A 13,486-nucleotide genomic window follows, 5' to 3' on the forward strand; every position below is an offset into this window, starting at 1 on the left:
TAAGTGTGTGAATTTTATGATGTGAATTGTGGTTCTGTGTTATTGCTGTCTCGAGTGGAATATGATTGTGGTGAAATTATGCATGTATAATCTGAATATTGAATGGGTAGAATGGTTATGGGTTAATGAAACTTTTATGCTTTGCGTGTTGTGTGCCAAGAAAACAAGGGTTTTGGGTAATGAAAAATGTGGATTGTGCTTTAACTAGATTATTGGGATTATTTCGGGTTTGTATTATGTGCACATGTTTGGGTGTATGATTTTCCATTTGTTGGTATGAATTGGAGTGTGGTTTGGCATGATTTTGGATGGTTGGTGTGCGTAAACAGAGGGAAACTCTGCAAGTCTCGCCCAAGCGAGGTTATCTCGTCTAAGTGAGAGTTGCAGAACCTCGTTTTTGGCCTTGCATCGCGTTTCTCGCCTAGGCGAACAGGTTCTGGTTTTGAGCGACAGACACTCTCGCTTAGGCGAGAGTGGCTCGCCTAAGCGAGATCGCAAGGAAGGGTGCTCATGTTGAGCGCGACTTCTCGTTCAGGCGAGGGTTTTAGTGTATTAAGCGAGTTTGGTCTCGCTCAGGCGAGACGACCTCGCCTAAGCGAGATATCGTGGTCATGTGTGATGCTTTTGGGTGATTCGTAGCTCAGGCGAGACTGTTTTGGACATTTGGGTGAGAGATGATCTCGCCTAGGCGAGGGGATCTCGCCTAAGCGAGATAACGTGTTGCGGTCACTGTTTTAAGCTCGCTCAGGTGAGGTAAGCTAGCCTAAGCGAAACTGAGGGCTTAGCTTGGGCGAGAGGTCCCTAGCTTAAGCGAGTTTATGCAAGTTACTATGTTTCATGTGGTTGTGAGTGTGTGTTCTGGTTGTTTATCATAAGGATGGATTGTATATGCATGTGGTGTGATGTTTGGGCTTGAAGGACTAAGTCCATTAGGGGGTCTGGGATGTGCTCGGTGGTTGGACACATGATGGGCATGGAACTGGTTGAGTTCCCATCGGCTACTATTGGGCGAGGAGTCCTTAGTATGGTGATTGCATGTGTCGGGCGCACGATGGGCAAGGAACTGTGATGTTTCCGTCGGCTACTATTGGGTGAGGAGTCCATAGTATGGTGATTGCGTGTGTGCCAGGGTCCAAGTGAGAGACTTGGATGTTTTACTACAGACGAGGAGTCTGTAGGGCAGGACTATGACCGGGATAGGCTCATAGGGTTGGACCACGAAAGACTTAGTTTCGTGGGAGCACAGGGAAGTCCAAAGACCTAGTTCATGCATATGACTCATGAAGGACTATGAGGTCATGGTTGGGTGATTTGGAAATTATGAGTTTGTACTTATATTATTTTGGGTGGGGAAGCATATTTATTTCACATATATCTGTTTATGTTTTATTGTGCATAGCTCACCCTATCTGTGTGTGTATGGCGATGATCGGATAATTTGTTATCCGGGAGCAGATGATGTGACAAGTGAGTCAGGAGCTGCTTAGAGACGGAGAGCATGGGCCACTTGGGATTTTGAAAGAAACTTTATTGTTTTGTTTTTGATGTAAATATTTTCTATGTTAAATTTTAATATCATTTGTAAATAACGCTTTGGTACATTCGGATTATGTATGGTACTAATTATGGTTTTAAATTTCCCGCATTTTTGGGAAATAGTTATAATTAATGTGGTATTTATTTTAATTGGAAAACTTATTTATTTAAAATAAGTAATATTCCTTAGGGATGTTACATGAAGCATCAACTATTGCAACTGACTTGCTGAATGATGAAGCAGTAGATTCAACTACTTCAAGTGCAGATTTTTGCTCACAAGGTGAGATTATAAGGATTATTGATGATCATGTTAAGCATCTGAATGCACCTAATGATGCTCAAATTAAGTTGAAGCCACACACTCCACACATCAAGTTTGTTGATGTGAATGATGCAAATAAGTTTTCAGTGGTGATTTTGGTTGACTTGACTGCAGAGAAAGAGGAAAGGTTGCTTCAAAAAGAAAAGAGGTTAGATTTATATTCTTTTGGAAACATTGTTGATAAAAATGTTAAATTGTATACATGTTTGTTTTTTGTTTTTGTTTTCAATTTTAAAAATATTAAAAAAATTTCAAAAATATGTGTTTTTGTTTTCTTTAATAAAATTATACAAGCTGACTTGTACTTAAAAAATTTAAAGAAAATAAATTTTGACATATGGCCAGATTGAGCTAGAAGTCATAAATTTTTTGTCTTCTCCCCAAAATAAGTCTATCAAGGACAATTTTTGAAATAAGTGTGGGGGAGACAAACTGTAGGTAGGATTTTTCTTTTTTCTGTTTTTCAATTTTTTTGTTTTTGTTTTCATTTAAAAAGAAAAAAATGTGATTTCTTTTTGAGAAAATTGTGAAAGTATTAACTTTTTACTAAATGAAACTTTTAAACAATATGTCTCATAAGAAATCCACCAAAAATATTTCCCTGTTTTCAATAAAACATATTGATATTGGATTTTTAGGATTTGATTCAATAATTGGGATGATCATAATTCTGGAAAAGTAAAAGTCATGTTGATATGAGTGGTTTGTTTCTATGAATTGCTAATTGAGTTGATTTGAGAATTTCTTGATTAAATCTTTTGTGAAAGAGTTTGACCTTGTGAGTCTTGAGCCTTAATGTAAAGGATGGACAACCATGTGCCATTCCTATTTTTTCTTGAGTGACTTGCTCATGTTTGTTTATACTCAAATATTTAGGTTGATTCTTTTGTTTTGCAACTTAGGTGAATATGCATGATTTGATATGACTGAGGCATTTCTTGTTTTCAGCTACTTGACCAAATAAGCCCACCTTGATATTAATCCATTGGTAGCCCCTTAGAGCTTTAAGCCTATTTTTCTTGTTTTAAGCCCATTGTAAACCCTTAAAAAGAAAAAGACCATGTCATTCCTTATCTTAGGAAGAAAGAAAGGAGCTAGTGGATTATGATAGGATTGGTTGAGGAATAAAGTGTGTGGGTGAGTACCTCACCCACAAATTAATAAAAATGGCAAAAGGAAAAATTGTTGATGAAAAAGTGTTGAAATGAAAAAAATAATTGCTTTCTAAAAAAAGAGAGAGCAACAAAGAAATTAACGAAAAATAGTTGCTTTTAAAATTATGCTCCATTATTCTTCCAACATTACTATTTCAAAAACCCAGAAATTCTAAAAGTTTTCCTACCTTTGCCTTGGTCCCATCATAACATGTGAAAATTCCTCATGATCTTTGAATGCATATTTTCTAAAAGTTTGTGAATATTAGAGTCTTGTTAAGTATTAGGAGTGTTTACTTGCATGGGTATTTTGAGTGAAAACACAAGCCAAAACACTTGAGTGAATTTTGGTGAGAAAATACACATTTAACTTGAGTGCTTTCTTTCATAATTGATTGTCTTGTGAATTCAAAAGATTAACTCATGTGTGAAAAATAGAATCTTTCCGTTTGTTTATGCATGGTAACTTGATTTCTAGAATATTGATTTGTCTCAAGTAAGCTTCATTCCTTTGATCCACTATTGATGTGAAATAAAATACCTCAGAACAAGTTTTGAAATTGCTTAATTTTTCCCAGGAGTGCAAAAGGATAAATGTATGGTTATAATAAAAAGCATAATTAATCACAGTAAAGTCTCAATTAATTTTAGTTAGAGTAAATACCTTTAATCAAAGTAAAGTCTTAATTATTGGTAAAAACTCATGCAATCACATGAAAGTTTCTAAATAAAATTAAAGTAAACTCTCAATTAAATTTAAAAAAACCCTTGACTCATATGATCAACATGCACTACCAGAAAAATGTGAAATACCAACGGAGTAATTCCGACAGATTAAGATCCGTCGGTAACTGATCATTACCGAAGAAATTACCGACGGATGCATATGTTGAAATTACCGACAGACAACATCCGTCGGTAACGTACAGGATAAAATTGGTGTGTGTGTTTATCGACGGATGTTCACTTGTTAATTTACCAACGGATCTTGGCAGTCAGTAATGTCTATTTTTTATACGCCGATGGATATACCGACGGATCTGCGCCGTTGGTAATGTTTTCGATGAAATTAGAATTAAGAATTGGATTCCCTCTGCACTTTCATTTCCAATTTCGTCTCAGCTTTTTCTCTCTTCTCTCACGCCCACGAACCGAAAGCCACCCACTGCCAATCAACCACTGTGCCATCCTTACTCCCCAATGAGATCGATCGGAGCCATGGGTGCCTTCCACCATCATCTGCCTTCCACCGTCGCTTGAGTCTCGTTGCGGAATCTCGTCGTCGTGGGTAGCAGAAGTTCGAGTGTTGTCGTGGAGGGATGCTGCCGTGGGTAGTGGAAGCACTGACCGTCGAAGAGGAGCCCTTCCGCTATCATTGTCGTGGGTAGTGGAAGCATCGGCCGGAAGAGGAGCCCTTCCGTTGTCACTGTCAAACCGTCGAGGATGAGAGGTACGACTTGCTTCAATTGATAGTGAAATGGTTCAATTTCTCTCTACAATGCTATCTTGGTTTGAATTAATTAGTGTGTTGGTTTGAATTAATCGGTGTGTTGGTATGAATTGATTGTTGTGTTGGTATGAGATTGTTGTGTTGGTATGAATTGGTATGAATTGATTGTTGTATGAAGAAATTATTGTGAACCGTATCAAGAATTAAATTAATTGGTGTGTTGTTATGAATTGATTGTTGTGTTTGTATGAATTGAGTAATTATAGATAGAAGTGCATTTCCACCGAGAAGAACCAAAGCCATTGATTTGCCCATTTTCATAAATTGTGAGTTTGTTTACGTTTGAGATTAAAATTAAAGAGGACCTATCTTCAACTTTCACACTTTTTTTCCCATTCATCCCTCTCAGGTGCAACTGTTTGCCCTTGAAGCTTCAAAAAAGAGGACAAGATAATTGAAGAAATTATTATTATTGAATGTATTTGACCAAAATTTCCTTTGAAAATCTAATGCAATTGCATCCAACATTCCAATTCAATACTAGTGTTTAAGCTGGAAAAAATGATGTAAAAGATGTCTTAAAAATAAATTTTGAGTAACTAGGGCATGCTATACCTTAATATGAATTTTTGTGGCCTTGCAAGGACCATTGAGGTTTATGTTCTTCACTTTGAATACTCCATTTCTTGGTATAACTAGATTCGATATGCCTTATGATCCACATGTGAGTGTTTCTCTACCTCAACACAAGTTCCATTTAATGCCTCTTTGAGTCTCCAATAGCTAATACAAGCTTTAGGGTTGAATATGAAAAAGTCAACTCATGGTCAACTTACCAAATTTTCAGCCAATTGAGTACATCTTTTGCCATTGTTTTTGTAAGTTTTGTTTGCCCTTGGTTCACTATTTCTGCATCAAAATATGCCACACAAGTTAGTCACTCTAATTCAAAGAAAAAAACATAATCTAAGTTCTTTAACTAGACTAGTTATGCATAAAGTAAGTCACACAAGTTAGCTTCCACATATCAATTTTCGTTGTCCATGTTATTCCTACCTTTTAGCTTAGTTTTCATCATTCTTATACTAATTAAATGGTTTTTTGCATCATTGCTTAACATTTTCTTTGCTGATTTGGGATGTCTTAGCTCATTTTGACCATTTCTAGTTCATTTTTTGGGTTTTTACTAGGCAAATTCGAATTAGCTTGTTAATTATGAGTTCTCATCTGTTCTCAACCTTTCTTTTGATAATTGGAAGTTGTCCAAGTAGTTCTATAAGAGTTATGTGCACTAGTTTACTTAATTTCTAAATTTTTGAAGTTTTAGCATAGTTTAGTGGTAGTTTTAGGTCTTAGGTAGCTAGATTTTGAGTTGTAGTCAGTTTGAGTTGTTTTCTATTCATATTTTGCCATTAGAAACATGTTAGGATAGTTAGATTAGACTTCCATAGGTTAGCTTAGTACATGCATACACAAAAGGGTCAATTTTATAGACTAGTCTTGGTTTTAGGTAGTGATTTTTGGTAAATTATTTAGGAGATAGTTTGTGACTTAGGATTAATCCATTCGTGGAGTCCATGTCCTTACCGACGGATACGTCCGTCGGTAATTTCCGACGGAATGTTCCCTCGGTAATTATCGACGAATGTATCCATCGGTAATGACATGGACTCAGGAATGGATTTACTGACGGATAAGTCTGTCGGTAATTACCGACGCCCTTATCCGTCGGTAATAACCGACAGACAAGACGACGGATGTTTACGTCGATAATTACCGGTGAATTTCAACAATCCGTCGGTAATCGGTAAATGATTACCGACGAGCGGTTTACCCACGGATATTTTGTTGTCGAAAGTTCGTCGGTAAAACATCATTACCGACGGATTATAGCTATTACCGACGGATTCTGACCGTCGGTAATTAACGTTTTTCTAGCAGTGATGCATATAGATTTAAAATCATTACTTCTTACGTGATTCAAAGATAAAAGACATAGATGAATTAAAATCTCAACAATAATAAAATGAACAAAGAAATTATTTCATTCTAACCTCAGAATCCATAATGAAATTACAATGGAATCAACCCAAGAAGTTTAGAACTCCATGAATGCAAAATAAAAATAAAAGAAGAATAGAGAGAGAAAGGAAACGAAATTAGGCTCCCCCTAAAGGGTTCCTGAACTCCAAAGTCCCGAGCTTGTCATTTCTACTTCTCCCTTGGTCTCTTTATATAGGAATTTGACTGGGCTTTTCTGGTTCTAAAATCTCTCAAATATCTTTTAAAATAAAGATAAAGATAAATATTTAAAAATATTTGGAGAGATATAGACTATTTGTAATTGGTTGATAATATCAATATCTAATATAATTAAATTTTGATTGCACATGATTTTTTTTAAATTAAATAAAAAATAGAAAACATAGGAAAATTAAAAAATTATTAAAAATCAAACAAACCAAGAACGAACATGTGGCATGTATTGTTCACATACGTTAACTATTTAAATACTATTAGCCAAAAGGAGCAAATTGACTAAAATTGACGAAAATTAGGACGTAACGGAACGCCCAACAAAAAATATGACCGAATTGAACAAACGCGACGAAAATGGAGACCAAAAGAGTATTTAAGTCTCTTATCTATTATATAGTCCATTTGAAAATTTAAATATATTTTAAAGTTAAATATGTTTTTATTCCCTTAAATTTCCTGCAAAATTGGATTTCGTGTTTGTCCAAAACATTAAATAATTTGTTGATGTGCTTGTAGTCATCCTGATATGGATGTAACTTTTCTAGCAAGTGCACTGGGTCAACTGTATTACAACAATGTCGTATCCACAAGGATTCAGTAATTAAATCAATAGTCTATAATCTTCTCGAGTTTGGCAATGGAATAGTAACAAGGTTTGGTTTTAGTTCATTAACATAAAAAGAGATTAAAACAAATAGTGAGAGAGGTGATGTTGATTAAGGTGTTGGGATTGAACTTGACTCCTTAACTTCATTATATTACCTTTAATTATCTATAAATTATGTTTTTTATTTCTAATGTTCTGGAAGTATGCTTTACTTGTAGATCTAACCTCGTGTCCGAGAACTAGAACCTAAGGGTGTTAGACGCTAGATTTCCCAATCTAGGTAGAGGAACCCTCGCTTTGAGAACAAAACTCTTTAAACCAACTAAACCCACATATTCATGTCTAGTATATGCTAAGGATTGAGAGGTTTGATTGGATATAAACACTATACCATATGTCTCTACATCTAGTGTAGATGAGGTATGAGATTGGCCAAATCACCACGAAGTGCAACAATAATCAAGTAACCAACACATAAAAACAAAAACACAATACATACATAATCAAGTGCAGTACAGAGAGAGTTTAGAAGTTACATTCAATCCTAACTAAGAAGGATTTAGCTACTCATGATGATAAACACAATAAGAACTTGGAGTAGCTTTCCTCCTTCCATAGCTTTACAAAGATTTACAATAAGAACTAAAGTTATCTAGGAGTTTCTCTCTCTAAAACTAATGTACAAAACCAGCATAATAGTTCCAGGGACATGCCTTGTATTTATAGAATTTTAGGTACTGCTCTAGCTTCCATCCTTGAAGTTTAGCCATGGAGGTTTCCTTCATGAGTGGGTTTCTTTCCAAGCTTAGACAATCAACTTTGGAGGTCAGCAATGGAGGTTTTCCTGCCATGGAGGTTTTTCTTTTATGCTCAACTTCAAATATGGAGCTTAATGTTTCCTTGTAGTGAAGGTTTCTTAAAATGTGGCTCAATGCCAAATTCCGTTGCTCAGCCGCAGGTTTAAAATTTGCTTTTTCTTAGTTCATCTTTCTGGCTTGAACTGCAACTTTTAGGACTTAGTACCAACTTCATAACTTCCTTCATTTTACCTGCAAAAACAGTACAAATGTATTAAATCCCACGTTTTATAATTTTGCATCACCACATTTTGTATTTATGTGCAATTAGGGCAATTTTAATGATTTTTACATTGATTTAATGTAAGATAAATGTCTAAATGATATACAATTTAACTAATACTACTAGACACTTATCAGTGGTTAACGACATTGTCATATGTATGTCCACATTAGTATGGGTTGACATATGACAACACCGATTGCCACATCAATAAATCTTTAATGTCGTTTAATTTCGAAGATTACATTTATCTATTAATCAGGTTTAAGGATGAAAATAATTCTAAGTTTGATACGAGGAGAAAAATCAATTTCGTATGAAAATTAAGAAACTAAAACCATTACTAAACTTATTTTCTATAAAAGAAATGGGAGAAGTTATTAAAACTTGAAGAATTCAATAAATTTTAGAAGCATTAAATTAAGCTTAAGTTTTTGGTTGTTGTCATGTAACGTTTATATTATGATGTGGAGATATAGGACTTACACAAGGGCATAAAAGATCACGTATAAAAGCCATCATGATCTAATCGAAAACTTAAATGATGTATCTTATAATTTGAAAAATTTAGACAATTCTTCATTTGATGTCTCTAAGCATGATTATCTTATATTATTGTTTAAAACAAGGGTTTTAGTAAGTGGCAAAAATTAAGGACAATTAAATAAAATGGGACCAAAATTACAATTGAAAAGAAAGAAAGAAAGAAAGAGAATAAAGCCAAATAAATGTAGAGCACAGGGGAAAAAAATGTTAGCAATAAAAGATGAACAAGTGGAATCCATAAGCAGGAAATAGAATATCCTAATTAATTGACTGGACAGAAATAGTAATCCAACTAATTAAGGAGAAGAAAACAAAAAGAGACAAACACTAAGAAGTATCATCATTATGTTTTCCCCTCCATGAAACATAGATGCTGCTACCTAGACCCTATTCCCACAACTCAACGTTTCCCACACACAACAGAACTAGGAACCTTTTCTTTCCAATTTCAGGACCACATTGGTCACCAAAAAATAATTCCAACAACAGAACTCAACAACAATGCATGTTTTTCCAATCCAATGAAGTTACAATTTTATGGACGGCAAAATTCATTGCGATTGTTCTTATTTCTATTGGATGCGGGACTTATATTACTGTTTGATGCGCATAGTTTATGCATGACTCTGAGAAGGTGTAAAATCTGTGATTGGACAAAAAAACACAACTTGCAATGGAAAAGGATAAAAAGGAAGAAGGGTACAAGTAGCAGAGTAATTCAGTGGCATCCAAATATAACAAAAGGAAGGTATAGACAAGAGAAGCACTAAAAACTTGTCCAATAGCTTGGTACTAAAGATTCTAAGTAACATCAGCAGCAACAGCAGTGGTGCAGTGGTGGTTGTGCAGCATTGCATCAGAATGTTAGTAGCAGTCTTTCATTGTTTCCATTTGTTGTTCTTCCAATAGCTTGGCCTACAAAGGAGGGCCCAAGAAGAGTCCCTAGACCCTACATGGTTCATCAGTAGCACAAAATGAATGAATCTTCACGTGTCACATGGACCAACAAATGCCCCACCACTGTCATATCTCCCTCTTGAATGTATTAATACAACCCCGCAAGTCCTTCTCATTCAATTTAATAACACCGATACTCGATGTTTACACTCCGACAGTAATGGATTCACCACCACCAACATCACCACCACCCCAACATAGTGAGGTAGATAGAAGCATCAGCCTTGCAGACCCAAAAACAAAAGCAAGGACCTTTTTTTCTCTCTCTCTCTCTCTTTTTATTTCACTTCCATAAATGGGAAAAAAAATAGAGCATACTTAAATTGGTTAATGATCATAAAATTTGAAACATGTCTGTCCTTAATGGAAAGATGAGGTTGTGGTTGGAACTGTTTGGAAAAGTGGCAAGATTTGTGAGATCTCTCTTTGTTGTCACTTTTCCTCTTCAAGTTGGGTTAACTATGATGGCTTCGGTTTCTCTTTTGAACAAACTAGCTCAAAAGGAATCCTCCCAAGTAAACCAGTCTTCATACGGATTCTCATAACGCAAAGGTTGACTCAGCCACCTACAAACTTCTATAAATTCTGCCTCAACCCTCTCCTCTTTCTTCACTTCATCACTTCCCCCCTTTGTTGTCAAGCTAAGCTTCTCCACCCTTTAACCACCACCATGTCTTGGTGCAGAAAAATGAGATATCAACCATTTAGCCTCCTCACAGAATACAACATTCTGTTCATAAGATGCCTCATGGTTTTGTTCCTCAGTTGCTTAACCATTAGGCTTAATTTCTGTAGTTCCAGCATACCCTCTTCACTCAAAGCACTTCCCTTGATGGGACACTTCAGTTTTGAAGAAGCTGACCTTAAACATGTGGCCAGGGACTTTGGTAACAGGTACCAGTCTCACCCCATGGCAGTGCTGCATCCAAAATCAGTTTCTGACATTGCAGACACCATAAAGCATATCTGGAACTTGGGGCCTGGTTCTCACCTCACTGTTGCAGCCAGAGGCCATGGCCACTCACTCCAGGGCCAGGCACAGTCTCATGGAGGAGTTGTGATCAACATGGAGTCACTCACTGTCCCAGAAATGCAGGTGTATGCAGGAGAATCTCCTTATGTGGATGTCTCAGGAGGAGAACTTTGGATAAACATCTTGCATGAGACACTAAGGTATGGATTAACACCAAGATCATGGACAGACTACTTACATCTCACTGTTGGTGGCACTTTATCCAACGCTGGTGTAAGTGGCCAGGCATTTAGGCATGGTCCCCAGATAAGTAATGTTCAGAAGCTGGAGATTGTTACAGGTTGGTAACTGAGTGAAAAAATATATGTTGAAAAAAACCATGTGGCAGATAAGAACAAGGTCAATAGTGTCTGAACTGAAGGGGGTTAACATATAAAACAACATACTTTACATATTCCAAATAAAACAACAGCTACTATATTTGTGTATTAATAATTCACTTGAAACTGACATGATTCCCTAGTATTACATCATTTGACTTAGCTTTAGGCAAGGTAGGGAGTCTCAAGTTGTAAATAGGTTTTTGAACCAAAGCTGTGGTTTTTCTTGGATGAATGAAAAAGATGGTGTTTAAAATGACTGCAGGAACAGGAGAGGTGGTAAACTGTTCTGAGGAGCAGAATGGTGACCTCTTTCACAGTGTACTTGGAGGGCTAGGTCAGTTTGGCATTATAACAAGAGCAAGAATATTCCTGGAACCTGCACCTACCATGGTAATGCATCAAGGACAAGAATACAAGTATACGAGAATACGAGAATACAAGAAACAAGGCCTCTTGTGTTTTAATTATATACTTGCAAGTACCATGTTGTGATCATGGAGTGTTTCTGTTTTTGAGCAGGTAAAATGGATCAGGGTGCTGTATGCAGATTTCACAGCATTCACTAGAGACCAAGAGAAACTGATATTTGCAGAGAAAGCTTTTGATTATGTTGAAGGATTTGTGATAATAAACAGAACCGGTCTGCTGAATAACTGGAGATCATCCTTCAACCCACAAGACCCAGTTCAAGCTAGCAAGTTCAAGTCAGATGGAAGAACTCTCTTCTGCCTTGAATTGGCCAAATACTACAATCTGGAAGAAACCCTTGTGGTGAATCAGGTGAGGGACCAAAAGTTTCTGATTTTACAACTTTTGAAAAACACATTACACAGAAACAAATGAAACTTAACTCAACCATCTCTCTCACCATGTTGGGTTTCTTTTGCAGGAGGTTGAGAAACATTTGTCCCACTTGAACCATATCCCATCAACACTTTTCCAAACAGAAGTCACATATGTAGATTTTCTAGACAGGGTGCATATCTCAGAGGTCAAGTTGCGTTCAAAAGGCTTGTGGGATGTTCCCCACCCATGGCTCAATCTTTTTATACCCAAAACCAAAATACACCATTTTGCAGAGGTTGTCTTTGGGAACATCGTAACAGAAACTAGCAACGGCCCTGTCCTTATCTACCCAGTAAATAAATCAAAGTAATCACACAAAAAACTTTGTTTCTTCTCTCTCTTTTTCCCCCAAAGCATGCATAGCTTACATGACTTTTACTTATATAACTATATTATTTTAATTTTCATGTATCCAACTTGGTTTTGATTCCCATCTTTGCGAGACAACTTTGTTTTTGACAGTGTTTCAGTTCCTTTTGACATGTAAAGATACTGCATATTCAATGAATCTGTAAAAGACATAATATTTATTATAAGTGTTTGATATATGATGATTTATGTTATGGTTGAATGCATGCCCCATTTATTAATGTTTTCTTTGTTTTTTTATGCAGATGGGACAACAGAACTTCTGTTGTTATACCAGATGAAGATATTTTCTACTTGGTGGCATTTCTTGCTTCTGCAGTGCCCTCTTCCAATGGTTCTGATGGGCTTGAACACATTTTGAGTCAGAACAAAAAAATTTTAGAGTATTGTGAAAGGGCTCATCTTGGAGTAAAACAATATTTGCCACACTACACTACACAGGAAGCATGGAGGGTGCACTTTGGTTCTCAGTGGCAGATTTTCCAGCAAAGAAAATCAGTTTATGACCCTTTGGCTATACTTGCCCCAGGCCAACAAATTTTTCAAAAATCAATAGCCTTCTCATGACGTAGCCACGTTTTTAATAACGTGAAAAAGAAAATGAAAATAGCATACATATGTGAATATATTTATACAGATTTAAATAAGTTTTTGATATCTCAAGGTTTGACTCTTATTGTTTTTTTATCCCAACATTTAATAAATATGTCACTTCATGATGATAACACCAATGCTTTTAATTTAATCGTTAAAATATCACAGTTAAATGAAATGTGTTAAAATATGATGAAATATGATATTTGTTATAATTAAAATATTAACATTATTATCCTGAAAAAAGTAAGTATTAGGTCATATCATATTTGTTGAAGTTAAAAATAAATCATTTTATAAATACTAATTTTAATGTAAATCAATTTTGAAGGTATTAGAGACTTATTTAATATTTTTTTTATAATATTAGTTTTCTATATATGTATGCATAGTTGAAAATCTTATGT

At 35.7% G+C, this 13,486-nt stretch overlaps 1 protein-coding gene across 1 annotated transcript; it reads left to right on the forward strand.

Annotated features, from left to right (window-relative positions):
- The first annotated feature begins 9,581 nt into the window (after window positions 1-9,581).
- LOC114175071 (cytokinin dehydrogenase 6-like) lies at window positions 9,582-13,145 on the forward strand. The gene is made up of 5 exons (XM_028059831.1): window positions 9,582-11,227; window positions 11,533-11,660; window positions 11,790-12,050; window positions 12,160-12,422; window positions 12,731-13,145. Exons 1-5 carry the CDS (start codon window positions 10,585-10,587, stop codon window positions 13,050-13,052), a joined length of 1,617 nt encoding a protein of 538 aa, XP_027915632.1. The 5' UTR covers window positions 9,582-10,584; the 3' UTR covers window positions 13,053-13,145.
- Window positions 13,146-13,486: the final 341 nt, after the last annotated feature.

This window comes from Vigna unguiculata, chromosome 1, assembly GCF_004118075.2.
Source record: "Vigna unguiculata cultivar IT97K-499-35 chromosome 1, ASM411807v1, whole genome shotgun sequence".
Lineage (NCBI taxonomy): Eukaryota > Viridiplantae > Streptophyta > Magnoliopsida > Fabales > Fabaceae > Vigna > Vigna unguiculata.

Excerpts from the sequence above, each read along its gene's own strand:
- LOC114175071 (XM_028059831.1), top strand. The coding sequence starts at position 10,585 with ATGTCTTGGTGCAGAAAAATGAGATATCAACCATTTAGCCTCCTCACA. Across the intron at positions 11,228-11,532 it reads GAAGCTGGAGATTGTTACAG|GAACAGGAGAGGTGGTAAAC; the intron begins GTTGGTAACTGA and ends AAATGACTGCAG. Across the intron at positions 11,661-11,789 it reads TGGAACCTGCACCTACCATG|GTAAAATGGATCAGGGTGCT; the intron begins GTAATGCATCAA and ends GTTTTTGAGCAG.